The sequence below is a fragment of the Tetrao urogallus genome (assembly GCF_951394365.1).
Source record: "Tetrao urogallus genome assembly, chromosome: 22".
Taxonomy (NCBI): domain Eukaryota; kingdom Metazoa; phylum Chordata; class Aves; order Galliformes; family Phasianidae; genus Tetrao; species Tetrao urogallus.
In genome coordinates this window covers 3,716,207-3,730,622 of record NC_136835.1, presented here as the reverse complement: position 1 = coordinate 3,730,622, position 14,416 = coordinate 3,716,207, and the positions used below count along the sequence as shown (strand labels likewise).

General features: G+C 47.4%; 1 protein-coding gene across 7 annotated transcripts in view; it reads right to left on the bottom strand.

Moving 5' to 3' along the window:
- GRAMD1B (GRAM domain containing 1B) overlaps window positions 1-14,416 on the bottom strand; it is a gene marked incomplete at both ends in the record, with an annotated part of 75,952 nt that overhangs the window by 26,621 nt on the left and 34,915 nt on the right. For 6 of the 7 annotated variants that reach the window (XM_079545687.1, XM_079545686.1, XM_079545685.1 and 3 more), the window contains one exon: window positions 2,774-2,984. In XM_079545687.1, the coding sequence (XP_079401813.1) occupies window positions 2,774-2,984 (211 nt within the window). Of the gene's footprint in view, window positions 1-1,137; window positions 1,159-2,773; window positions 2,985-14,416 lie in introns of all 7 variants that reach the window. The other variant, XM_079545684.1, reaches the window with a different exon arrangement.

Sequence of the window (14,416 nt, the reverse complement as noted above, 5' to 3'; positions counted from 1 at the left end):
GCCCTGCAGCTGTGCCACTCCACACCCATGTCTTCCATAGAACTGGTGTCACATCTCACCTCAAATCTTAGGCCCACAGTCCTCTTTAGTAGCACCCAAGCTACTGTCACCATGCAAAAGTCAACCTGTCTAAAGAAAAACATGAAGTTCCCAGCAGCCACCAGCAATCATGCAAGACAAGGCTGGCTAAAAGGGCATTCTGACCAAGGAAAAACAGTAAAATAGTACTGTAAACTTCACTGCTTACTAGGAGCTTGCCTAGAATTGAATCCAAGGTATTCAGCTGGGAAAAAGCCAAGACACTGATTTGGCAGATGATGAAGCCATCCAAGCCATTCTGATTTTAACTTCACTTGCATTCACATGTAGAAATGCCAACAGCCTGACACTTTGTCCAATAAGCATCCCAACAGCGTTTCTGATTTTTACACTCTTCTGAGGGTAGCAATGAGATTTGAGATCACATCTCAGATGAGCTTATCTCCAATCCAAGCACCCACAGAGGGATTTTCTACTTATTACCTTTCAGAGCGAGCCCATGAATTCTCACAATTCATTTGGGACAAATCTGTTCTACCAGGTGTAAGCTGGGTTCATTTGAAATCACTGATCTTTAATATTTACATCACACAGAAAAACGTGCAAGGTCAGTAAACTGAGATCAATGGCCTCAAATCAACTCTTCATCATTAGAAAAAAACAAAAAACAAACTAACAGTTAAGTTAGGGAGATCAACTCCTGTTTCCAAAAGGCATAAAGAAGAGAGGAAAGAGGATGGATTATGGTACAGTTCAGCCTACCAAAGCCAGAGGATCTCTCCCTGTAAAGACAACAACTCATTGTAAGGGAGAGGGAAAACAGATCTTAAAACAAAGCCTAAAATTACTTGGAAGTAATTGAAGGAGGGTGGGGAACAGGCCAGTTTTCACACCACGTGAGCAAATATTAATGAGATCCCAGTGATATAAGTGAAACCAGCTTCTCAGCTACAGGCATCGGGGTGAGCTCTTGCTGACATTCTCACAGCCACGCCAGGAGAATGCCTTACTGGAGTCACTGCTCAGTACCACGGGGTGGGTTTCTGCAGGATGAGACAATTCTACAGTGGGGCACAGGAGAGAAAAAAGAAGGCTTACTTTGGAGAGGCGCTTGTGTGACTTAATCGGAGAGAAAGCATGCAGGAATGAAAAGAGAGAAATTAAGGAAAGAAGAAAAATTACCTCATGATTCCAGAGAAGGAAAACCCACAAACCCAGCAGACAGCATCACATCCCTCCCAATTCCACTTCCTTTCCTTGTTAAAAGCACCATGAATTACTATTAAGCTATGCTATTAAGCTTCACTAGTCACTGTGTTGTCAAGAATCAGAATTCTGTGATTCTGTGATCACATTCCCGTGACCTTGAATCACAGCACATCACAGCCAGGGCAACTCATCTCAGGAACACCCTTTGCTGAGGATGCAATTGCCCTGGCAAACTGACCCCCAGCGTGGCAATGAACAGTGAGCATCCCGCCTCCTCCCACCTGCATGGCTTCCTTCTGGGGACAGACTGCCCATGCACACAGGCCTGACAGCACCATCACGCCCATGGGCATCCTCCTCCACCCTGGGGTGGTGGCTGAAGGTTATCAGGCACACAGGAAGCAAGTCTAACCTCAAGGGCAGCCCCAGAATTGCCTAGCCTCAAATGAATCGTCCCAAAAAATCCCTCCGTCCCATCTTTTCAACACACACCCTCCTTCCTTAGAGGTGAGAGAGCAATTCAGCCCAGGGAGTGTGGGCCAGTGGATCCTGTTTCTTCTGCTGATGGTGAATACCAAGAGGAGGGGATGAAGACTATTTATGCACGTGACACAATCCTGCAATAAGCTAGGCAAAGGACCCAACAGCTCATTTCCCACAAGCCAACATCTACGCCATACAGTCATCTGTGACACTGCGGAGTGGTTCAAGGTGAAATATTTCACTTCGCAAAATGAGTAAAATGCAAATGCTCCTGGCAGCTCCTACACCACTGACGTCAGCATTACTATCAAAGGTTACTCTTGGTTCCCACAGCACCCATCTGCTTCACCAAATCCCACTGCTCACAGAAAATCAAGAGTCCCTACACCTGAAACCCTCATCCTTCCAGTACAGCAAAGACACGGCTGATGTTGGCTCCAGTACTACCAAAAGACAGAGCCCTTCCTGAGGAAAAGCATCATCTGTCCAAGACTTCCATGGAGTTTGTCAGACACCTGTAATATTGCACCATTAAGACACACCGTGCAGAGGACTAGCAAACTGATTCTGTGCAGTCTGAACCTCATCTCAACATGGCTTGGCCAGGACTGGAGAGATGCGTGGGCTTTTTACAAGCTGTCTGCACAGAGGAATCTTCATGTGTTCCATGACCCTTTGTGATCTAATTGATAAAGAGCAATTGCAACAGCTGATTTTCAAGGTCTAATTCAAAAGCACAGAGCCTGCCAAGAAAACAGGGCCCTGACTGCAAAATGATTAGCCTACGAAAGCCAGTTTTGAGCCACAGTCCAAGCCATCAGCAATTCATGGGCTGAGTTCAATGAAAGGATGACAGAGGGTAGGTCTGACCTCCCCAGATGGCCTCCAGTTAGAGTTTTTAGAATCATGCTGGGGGAAGAAGGAGGGTTAGCCAGAGGTAAATAAAGAAGATAGCACTGGACAAAGCCAGTGCACCACATTACAGAGCTTAGAGCAGCAGATGCGTGTGCATCTTGACTGCAGTTATTTGCTCGCTCCTTACCTTGGAGTTCTTGGCCCCACTGCGGCCTGACTGAGAGGAACAGCTCCGCTGTACACCCTGCTCCGGCGTGGAAGGGGATTTGTCTGACGAGTGGTCTGAGCCTTTTTCCACCATGGTGTCTCCTTGGGAGTCCTGCGGTGTTGGGGACCGGGAGCGTTTGCGCAGGATGGGGGAGCAGGCAGGCGTGCTGCGGTTTGAGTTACTGGCAGTACTGCAAACAGAAACACAGAGCACAGATGTCAACTTTCTGCTCCAAGAGAAAGCAAATGCTTCACTGTCCCTTGAGGTGAAGCTTTACCCAGAGGTTTTCTCCAGTATCACAGCAGATAAAGCTGCCCAAAGCCACGCACCCACTGCCACACTTGGGACTGATCTCCCCCAGTGAAGTTAGGCAGCACACAGGTGTCATTCACTGAGAACGATTGGAACTTCAGCTGCCTGTCAGTGTCTTTTTCCACCCACTCTTCCACTGATCTATTCACAGAGAAGACAGGGGAAAATGAACTCATTTTGTCCTGTAAGCTCTGAGACTTGAAACCGATGAGCTGAGCTAACAAAACCTCAACTTGTGCTCAATAAGGGAGATGCCAGCACTCTCACCCTACCCCTCTATTTTTTATTTCAGCAGGAGTGCTCCTTCCCAACAGCGTGCACAAAAAAAGGAACCTTATCTTTTAGGAAATGCTCTATTAAAGTTCACCAAACCCCCTGGGGCACTGCGGGGGGACTGAAGGGGGTGTGCCATCACTCACAGATGATGCAGTCATGATTTCCTGCACCAAACCATCCTTTTCCCACACCAGTCAGAGTTAACATGAAAACGGTTCACCGGAACATAAAAGCTTTCACGACTTGAAAACATAAAAGCAGAAAAGGAAAGAGATTCACAGAAACAGTGAATCGTTGAGGGGAGTGGAACTTCTCATCCCATGCCTTCCGCCAATGCCTCAACACCTAAAGCAGAAAGCCAGTTCTGCATCTACACAGAGCTGAGCAGCAATCCCAGTGTAAGACAGGAAAACTCAGATTCCCCTCCGGTTCCTTCTCTGATGCCTTTTTTCCTGGCAGATTCCTCCAAACACCACATCTATTCTACGCTGCAGCACCGGCAGCAGTTCAGGTATATCATGAAGTCAAAACACTACCATCTTTTTGACTTATTAAAACACACTAAAGTACCAGATTTCTTTCCAGACTTTCAGCTGACCCAAGTCAAATGGGCATTGCACTCACTCTGCCCTCCCACTGCTACCTTTCCTGTTCAATTTAAGAAGCACCAATTATGATTTTTTTAACCCAACACAGCTGCATCTAAGTCCATCAGCCACAATCACCAGCTACATGCACAAGGTGCTGTGCAAAGGGCCCTGCATCCTGCACTTCATTAGAAGTGCTTCCAGAGACGGAAATGGTTTCAAATTGCCATTCCTATGCTTATTAATAATTCCAGATTCTGAGGCTGTATTGCTCCTGTTCACGCTGTGTAATTGCTTATCTGGCATTACAGCAAATTTCCTCAATCTTGCCTCAGCATGCTTGACTCAACGCAAACTGATTCGAGAGTCCCCTGAATTACAAGAGAGGAATTTGAATCGAGCGTTCCTGAATCACGTATCACTGTGCTGGATTGCTCTGAACAGACATCCTCATTTTCTGCTGCAGCCCAACAGAACTTGAGCCCCTCACACACCACCTCCTTTTCATTTTCAGCTCATGGGAGCTCACACACAGGTTTCACTTTGAGTTTCAACTTCAAGCAACTCTATAAAGACCAGGTCACATTCAGCCAAGGCTCTGCTCATTACAATTATGGCAGAGCACCGAATTCTGTCTGTTTCTAAAGTAAAGCATAGGGTAACCAGATGAAAAGCTGGGCAGAGAAGCATCACGCACACGTGAAACTCAGATGAAACCTGACAAAATGTAATCAAATGACAAATGAGACAGACTTTGCCTCCTGTGGGCTGCAATAACTTAATACTCATTTCTATGCACACTCACACAGACATGAAAAACACATTCTCTGCTCTCTCTCGTGTGCTTTAAGGCTGCTTGCAGCATGCCTGGCCCAGGCAGCGTGTGGCTGAGACGGCCAGCTCATGCTGATGGCTCAAGGACTTGCAGAGCTCCTCCAGTGGATTTTTTTGGCCATGCTTGAACAACCAAGCTCCACAGCAGCTGGCACATGGCTGCTCACCCAGCTCGGCGTGCCCTGCCTGTGCCAGTGCCAGCTCTGCCAAAAGGAACCTCTGAGAGCAGATTGGCCTCGGAATTTGCTTTCCACTCACTGAGCATCTTCTGTGTGCCCTAAAAAACTAAATCAGCTCTCTGCGCAGCCCCACAAACCTGCAGCCCTCTGTCCCAAGCCCCTCACAACCTTCTATGCCGCCACTGCTGCTGCAGCCCCAAGTTTGAACCCGGCCCAAGGCACAGCCATGACGAACGCTTGCTGCAGTTGCCATAGTGACCAAGGCCTGCAATTGAACCAGGAATCGGGCGCCTGAAACGCCAAAACGACTTGACCCACTTTGACAATAATAATAATAATAATAAAAAAATAATACTAATACATAATGCTTTGCAGAACTAATTGAGCAGAGAGCATTCAGGGCTCTCACACACACCGCTGCAGGGCAGCCTTCAGCGGATGCAACAGACCGAGCGAGGGACGGAACACCAACAAGCCCCCCCAGGATGCAGCCCCTTGTTGCTCCTGGATGCAACCCCCAGCCAACACAGCCCCCCATGGGCTGTATGCACCTGCTGAAGGGCTTCTGCCCACTGCCTCATGCAGCAGCCATGAGGTACAGCCATGCTGTGGGCACAGTGCTGGGCTCCTCGCAGGTAGCGATCAGCTGGGATTAACAGGACGCAACGCAAATCCATTTCAATCTTGCAGCTGCAGAATGTGAACTGGAACTCAGCCGGTCGTAATCGCCGTGTTAGGAGGGTACTGAAGGATTTGGAAGGAGGGCAGCTTGTGGGAACAAGGGGCAGCTTCACTCGCACAGCTCCCTGCCACCACCGGCTTCCCAGAAGGCAGACGCAGATCGGTGACACCATTTCCTGCTGCATATTTCTAACCCCCTCAGACTTCCTGAAGAAAGTCCTGATCCGGAAAGCTAATTGCAGCCTCCACCACCATCGCCATGTTTCCCAGAGGAACTTGCTTTGCCAGAACAGAGGTGCAAAAGTCGCATGCCCCCCCCCCGCAGCCCAGGGCACCCACCTGTCAGCATGCAACAGGGGCCCCAAATGGGGCAACGGGCAGCACTGCAATCGTCAGGCTTCATTCTGCACAGTGCTGAGTGCTACATCTGTGAAGAAGCAAAGAACTTAGGCAGGCATTTAGCTCTGTGTAGAGGCCCAATGAAATCTAGGCTGCAAACAAAGTCAGGCCTGTGCTTACACGCTTTCAAGGACGAAGGATATCCTCACACAAAACAGAAGTGTGCTGGTAAAGCCTTGAAAAGAGCAGGAAATAACACAAGGTCAAGAAGGCACCTCAAGCCTGGCTGTCTGACAAAAAGAGTTAATTCTCTTCAGCAGCAGACAGCAAGGGGGTTAATTAGACGCCCACAAAAATGCTTTTCACTGATACAGTCTGACATCACTGGAAAAAGATGAGGTTCAGAAACTCATTATGCAGCCCACCAAGCAGCAAGCAGATGGCAGCAACTTTTGGTCATCACCAACCTACACGGATTGATCATCTGAGAACGAAACCCTCCATGCATCCCTTGCCCTAAAGGCAATAACAGAACGCTATGCTTACATTGCATCTCCCAGCAAAAAAGATACAAAGAAAGCATTAAAGCATTAGGAGAGACAACTATAGAGCTATGCAGACACTAAGCAGTGTTGCATGACAACTGCTTTAAAAACAGTACTTAGAGTATACTTTCTGCATGCTTTTTAAGCAGTTATTTTTTAGCCATGTCCAAACATTTCCGAGATTATTTTGAAAGTTCACAGAATAGTTTCCTCCTCCTATGAAATTCAACAGCATGTTTACCTATTGACGAGATAAAATTAATGCAATTACTGTGCTTCAGGGGAGCAGCAAATCACTGCAGGCGTTAGGAAGGAATTTGCCTTCAGCACACATACAGCACCGTGAGGTTGGTCAAATGCATTATTAACACTGCCATTGTCTTTCTCTGAATCTGATACTGGTCACCACTGGAGACAGACTAGCAATTCCAATGGTCTCACATCATATGGAAATTCCCACTGTACTGCTCTTGAAACAATCCTCAATTTCCCAAGAAAAAGTCAGAATGTGTTTTCTAAATAGAACAAGAGAGATCTTAACAATAATGTCTGATACAGGCATATGCTAGAGAGGACCATTCATCTGCAGAGAACCAAAAATGTGTTATAAATTATATTCTAAACCGCTTAATCACCCACAAATTAATAGTTACATCTGCTCTGAAGGGAGGCAAACCACCTGGAACAAAGTGGGATGAATAATAAGATGAATTTTGGGCAGCAGTAAAGGGAGAACAACGCAAAATGATGCAAAGTAAGACTTCCATATCCCTGTGAAGCTCACTGTGTGCCTGCTTCACCCCCAGCCCTGCCACAGCCCCAGCTGTACCTCCAGAAGGGTTAATGGTAGAGGCTTTGTTTCCTCTCCTTCCCATCGCAATGGCTCTGCTGTAATTAACAGCAGGAACTGCAATATCTGACATTACCTTCAATGCCTTGCACATCTTCTCAACACAGAGTTTAAAAAAAATGCAATAATGCACTCAATAGTTAATGATCAACACCCAGACTGATTTTTGGATAGTTCCTGTGTTACCTCAAGGAGAGCACAAACCTCGTTCCTTCCAGCCCGCCTCACACCATAACCTCAGCAAAGCTGACAGAGGCCTTTATTCCCAGCACAGGTAGAATCCTCCTGAATGCAATCCAGTCGTGCAGCAAGAGTTTTATAAATCACAAATTACTCATCTAACAAAGCCTCACGTCATGCTTTGCCAGCAACAAGGTGCAGGTGTACAGAAACACCGTGCATCTCAGGACTGGAAGACAAAGCTGGAGTTCTACATCCTCCCACTCACTCCTGCCAGACATCACCATTAGCTTCCAGGGATTAATGAAAGATTCTCTGATCTTCAACCCTGACCAAATTGGTTTATTTCCCTCATCCCTCAGCGCTTCACCATTTTACCGTTCTAAAAACAACAATGCAACATCCTCCCACCCCCTCATCCCGACATCCTCCATGCCTCCATCCTCCTTTGCTCTAAACGTGCAGCAGCACTGTCCAGCTGAAAGTTAAAAATAGAGAGGGCCAAGGGCAGAAAACCATCACTCACATACAGTCTTTTGTCCTCAGGACCTGATTCAGCCTTGTCCGCACGTGGTATATTCTCTTGCTTCATCCAGCCTTCTGGTGTTCGGTGGCATGAGCAGTTGGGCATGAAGAATTATTGCACTTTAGCTTAAAACTTCCTTCTACTCTACTGAGACAAAGTCAGGAGCTCCATGGTAAATCTACCAGCTTCAAAAGGGGTTGTCCTGAAAATGCATGTGACTTACAGAGCAAAGACACAGGTATAGATTCTCTGTACTGAATCAGTAATTTCCACAACGGACAGGATGATGCTAGTCATCAATAATCTAAGGAAAGTAGTATTTTTAAGGAATAGGTATTCATCACATTCTCACTGTCCCTAGATTTGCACAGTGCAATGAGCCCTTGTTTCCTATTGCTATCCCCTGCCAAAAAATAAATAAATAGCCACCTGTATAGTGTTTGGAGGATGGAGCAGCACAAAACAAATCCTGTCTATCCCTGTCTCTGCAAATACATCAACGCTGACAGGAATGCAAAGCAGAACTGAGACAGCAGCGTGCATGCTCTGAGAGCTTTTAAGAGCATGGGAGCACATGGGCAAACAAAAACACCATCTTCCTGCAGCTGCTGCCTCCGGTGAGTTGCTGTGGGGCCAGACAGTGGGCTCAGCCCCTCCGGCCTCCCACTGCCCAGCGAGCAGAGCTGTCCCTTGGTGGTGGGGGTGGGAGGTGGGGGTGGGCAGCCGGCGTGACGGAAAAAGCAGGAGGGGTGCGGGGAGAGAAAGCTGCAAACAACAATCAGATTTGATCCTCGTTGTTTCAAACAATCGAAAAGGCTGCTCTGGCAATTCTGCTGCAGGAGAGGTAGGGCGCACGTATGGGGGAGAAAAAGGGAGAAAGGAATCGGGCTGGGGAAGGGGAAAGAAAAGAAGCATCTCTGCAACATGATGTCACGCTGTCTGCTTTCAAGTCCCCCGAACAGAAAGGAGCAGCAGCAATGGCAACCAACATGGACTCCAGATTTAATCTGCCTGGAAAGCGTACGTCTCGGACGGTAGATTTGCTCAGCAAACCTGTGCCCAGCGTGGCACACGCAGCCCTCGGGCTCCATCTTTCACACGCATATATGCACACATACACACGCAGGCACACACGTTCGGAGCCGGCAGACTGCACACACAGGCAGAGAGAGAGAGGAAGAGAGACACTGGCAACGGAACAGGAGAGGAACACTAACCTGGTAGCCATTAGGGACCGGAGCGCGGCGCGGAGCAGCTAAGAATTCATTCATTCATTCACTCGCATGTGGTGGGAGCAGAGCGCTGGGGGGGGAGGCAGCTCACCTCCAGCACCATCGCCAAGCCCGTGCTGAGGGGACAGGGGCAGGGGTCCTTCACGGACACCCCCAACCCTCTCTCCTGGCCTCTCCACACGCTGCCCGGGCTCCTGCCATGGTTCGGCCTCTCGCTCCCCCCGCTCCTCTCTTTGTGCTGCTGGTGATGCCGGGTGCCGCTCCCCGCACCGCCGGCTTTTTCACACCCGCACACACGCGTGCGCATGCACGCAGCCTGTGGGCTGCCGCTTTACATAACGCGAGCCCCTTAATGCCTGGGGATCCATCCCTGCCCACCAGAAGGGGGAGGGGGGAGCTCCTAGGATTTTTCCCAACGGCCCCCGATTACAATCTTGGCATTTCTGGGTGCCCTTCGTCGAGTTTGGCAAAGCCAAAGTGAGTGAAGATCCTGCAGGTTAAAAAAAATATATCCCTTCATCCTCCCTGTGCACACACCCATCCAGTCCTATGTGCGGGAGAAAGTTTCAAAACCTGCAAGCATGTCAATACAAGAACAGTCAGGAAAATTAAACCCTAATTAACAGGCAAAGTGGATTATCTAAACTGAATGAAACACCGTGAGGACACATTCCGAATTAAGGTGACCTCAACTCAATTTAGCTCACTCCATCCACAAAGCTAATGAGGTTTAATTTTTCATGCCTAGCCATGTATAAACAGGCCTGGGGATTTTTAAGAGTTGTATCATGGGAAGATGGTGACTTTGTAGCGTCAGTGAGGTGTCTGGAGGACACACACCTGCTCCCAGGCACCTTCAGGCCAAAGATGCTGCACCAGTTTGGCCACAGTGGTTTAAAAATGCATTCCTTCTCATCACCTATCAGGGATGTTTGCTGTAAGAGTTCCCTGTGGTGTCAATCGAGCCAGGAAGGCAACTCCAGAGCATGATTCAGGCTACCTAAGCAAGGCATCTGCAGCCAAATTTAGATGCTGCAAATGACCCCTTGGAGATGCACTGCTCCCACTGCTCCTTAAGTGATGTAAATATGCATTGCTCTGCCCTCCGCTTCCTTGTGTTGTATTTCATCCACTCCAGCCACTGAAACAGGGCTGACAATTTTCTCTTCTGAATCAGTCACCACTTTCAGCACTAACGTCCCAACAGACCGTCTCTCCAAAAGGCTGATCATCCAGCACCTCACTATAACCAAGAGCAGTGGGAGCAGGAGGTGCTTTGCTCCTATGAATCGATGATCTGCACCAGCCCACGTGCCCCCATGCAATTCAAATGCTGTGCATGATTTTAAATTGAAAAACACTCTCATCATACACCTACTCAGATTAGGATAGCAGAACAATAACAGCATTTTTTACCATTACTGAAAGAATGCACATACGTGCACATCCCTTCCCTGTGCATAAGCCATTGTTCTAACAAATGCATTGTGTATCATTAAGAGAACCATCAGCTCAATGCTAATTTTGTGACATCCTTCTTGTGGACATGCTTCCTTCTACAGCTTTTCCCATTACAACGCTGCCCATCACCAGCATCAAAACACAACAACCTCCCAAACATACTACTGGCTCACAAAACCTAATTTAATGAAAGCAAACCTGGTTTTATTCTCCTAATTCCATCAGTACGCATTCATTCAGGTTGTGTTTTCAAGGGTTTATCCCTACTTACAAGAAAAACTTCTGCTAAAAGGAGACAGTGATGTTTCTCAAATAATTACATGTTCACAATCATCTGAGATTTACAAAGAGCACCAAAAATAATCCATAACACCACAAGAGCTAACTGCCACTTCACCCATTAATGCCTGAATTCAGACTCCAACTCTGCAAGTCTGCCCTGGCTGCAGCAAAGCAAACTGCCAAGATGAAAGAGATGCATTTTTAGAAGTAACAGCACTAAAAACTGTACTTAATTCAAGGCTAGATTATCCTCCTTTGAAAAACAGTACCAAGAAAGGTTCCATGCTTTTCTAAATTCTGTTCTGTACCTCAAATAAGAATCAGTTTGGGCAAGTCTTATACTTCAAAGCAGGCAGCTGAATGACCCCATTCTGTTTCAGTCTGTGAATCTTTATTGTTTATTTCTGTATGACATTCGAAGTCATGCATGAAGAGCACATCAAGGCTCAAAGCAGGTCATAAAGTGGCAAGATAGGTCCAGCACCTGAGGTTAAGACCTTCCCATTCTTCAGAGAGACATCGGGCAAGATGAAAGATTTGTCTTGGTTTCTAAAAGCACCGTAAGAGCAGTTGTAAAAATGCAAGGCTTACCTGAAGAAAAGCTTCTTTGGCTTTGCTCGGGTGGTGTGCAGAAGGCAAAGTTATGGGTAACTCAAAAAAAATCACACGATAACTCAAGTGCTTTAAGAACTTAATTAGATTCTTCGAAATTCAACCAAGAACTCAACAGAGGGAGAAACATACTGGTATGTTTCTGGCTCTCTGGAGCACCATTCATGTCACTATGAAGACAGCTTGTTGAGATGTTTTGGTAACAGTGCACTGGGAAAAGGATCTTCACGCCCTTTAAGGAAGCTCTTAAAGTTTTCTTAAGCTACCAGTTCCTATACAGTTCAAGTTGCAGAACTCATTTTACATTGACCAGTTCTGCCTGCACATCATGCTCTCACTTCTTGCCATGGTGTTAGAAAACCAAGTCAAGCATCAGCACATGATTTCCTGTGAGGTTGGCTTGGGGAGGCCTTGACTGCTAACCTTCTCACGGCACGGCCTCACACCACTGCCCCAACACCACATTAGTGAGCCCCACAGTGGGGTGGAAGCTCCCACAACAGCAAGGAGCTCTGGTTCCAAGCACACACACCAGACAGCACTGCCCAGCCAAAACTCAAGTATGTTAATGCACACTGAACCTCAGGTGAGGGAAAATGATGCATTGGTCATGTAATTAAAGCCCAAAGCTGACAATGGATGCCCAAGAGACAGTCTGAACACACAAGGTCTCCAGAGGAAGGGGTGGATTTGAGGTGCACTCTGCATCCAAGGGGAGCAATCGTGCTCTCTGTGCAATCCACACCAGCAACAGGAATGAAACAAATCTGTCTGCAACGCGCGAAAACAGGTAAGATCTCTCACTGCTCCTTCCCCAACAACTCCTTGCTCGTTTTTAACGACCTTTTTTGAAAAACCGAAAGCCACTGAGTGAGTTTCACCCAACAGGTCAAATCTTCAGCTGAGTTCAGAACAGAACCAAGGACAGTTACACTCCCACAGCACTGCTGTCAGCCGCAGCAAAGCACAGCAGGCATCTCAGAATGCTTGTCCTCAGGGGATCCTCAGCAGAGCGCTACAACCTCAGGATCTGCAAGTAAGATTACTGTTAATGGGTAGCCGACTTATTTGGATGGTAATTAAAGTTTTGCTCGCGTCACTGTTGCAGCACAGAAGCTGCATTTCTCCATCACACCCTCTACTCTGCGACTGGGACGTGCAGTCGTGTTGGCTGCTTTCTGCCCACAGAACATCCAGCACGCAAAGTGGGTGCTGCACTTCAAACCCCAATATTCTCACTCTGTTAAGCAATAAAGAGAATTTCCAGAACCTTTTGCAAAAAAGAAAAAAAAAAAAAAGGGCTCCCAGAAGAAGTCAAAATCTTGTTGGAGTACTCAGAACTGACAACGTTTTCATGGATGCGATGGCTCCTAAGAGCACATGGGCTCCTCCAGCATAGGGGAGGAAAGAGGCATTCGTGTGCTCAAAGGCATGGGAAGGCTGAGGGGGGAGGAGGAGAACAAGGAGAAAGAGAACAAAGTGTCAACATCTTAACTGGGACACACAAAGAGCCAGTTCTTACTAAGAACTTAATCCAGGATTAACAAGAGGTCAGCTACCTCTGCAAGGAGACTGCACTAAAAGGAGCTAATTAGCTCTCCTTAATTGCACAAAAGGAACCACACACAATTCAAGGCATTCACAGGAGCAGATCCTACCTCACCCAGGAAACAGAGTCCTACCTGTCGGGATTGCACCATGCTCCAAACTGCACACGGAGAGCTCAGAGCAGGAAAGGTGACAGGACGTCACAACAGATGTCATGACAGTGTGTGGGGAGTGAGGGACAGCACCAAGGGGTAAGGCATGTGAGGGAGGGCTGGAGTCTCCTTCAAAGGGGACAAGTGACTTTAGTGTGCCCAGGATCTTTCCATGCAGTTTTATCATCAACCACTGCTATCACATGTGGAACTGCCCCAGAACTCTGCAGTGATGTTTTCATAAACTATTATCCATGAGGATACGCACTTGTAACCCTCTTTAAATCAGTGCAGTATCTGAAAATGAGGAGGGGGGACAGCAAAAGGAAAATCAGCCCATGTCTCTCCATAGGCCCAACACTGCTCTATGCACTGAAACCAAAACAGAGGCTGTGGATGCCCCGTCCCTGGAGGTGTTCAAGGTCAGGTTGGATGGGGCCCTCGGCAGTCTGGTCTAATATTAAATGTGGAGTTTGGTGGCCCTGCGTATTGCAGAAGGGCTGGAGATTCAAGATCCTTGAGGTCCCTTCCAACCCAGGCCATTCTGTGATTCTGTGAATCACATCCCTCCCTGGCATGGCATCCTGGTAAGGACAAATAGACAGAAGAAAGCAAATACCCAACTCAACACACAGATGCAACAGCTCCAGCCTGGAACCCACTGGTCTGGGATGACGCAGTGGAAAAGGCTGCCTGAGCTGACCTCCCACAGCCTGCCCTCAATTTCTAATGATACCTTCCAAAAATTATTTGCAAACTGTGTATTTGCAAGAGTGCACCAATTCCTGATGTGACAGAAGATATTTATATTCTACATTATGCAGCTATTACACTGCACCATCTCTTCCCATGCCAAATTCTGAACTTCTGATGGTTTGTGTGTTATCAAAGGCAGAACTGTAACTTCACAAACACTTGGATGAAAACTTTCATTGACACACTCCTGTATATGCTGACCACCTGCAGAATGGACTGAAGCGTCTCAGTGAAGGGATAACCATTCAAAACACTTGAAATACTGAACTT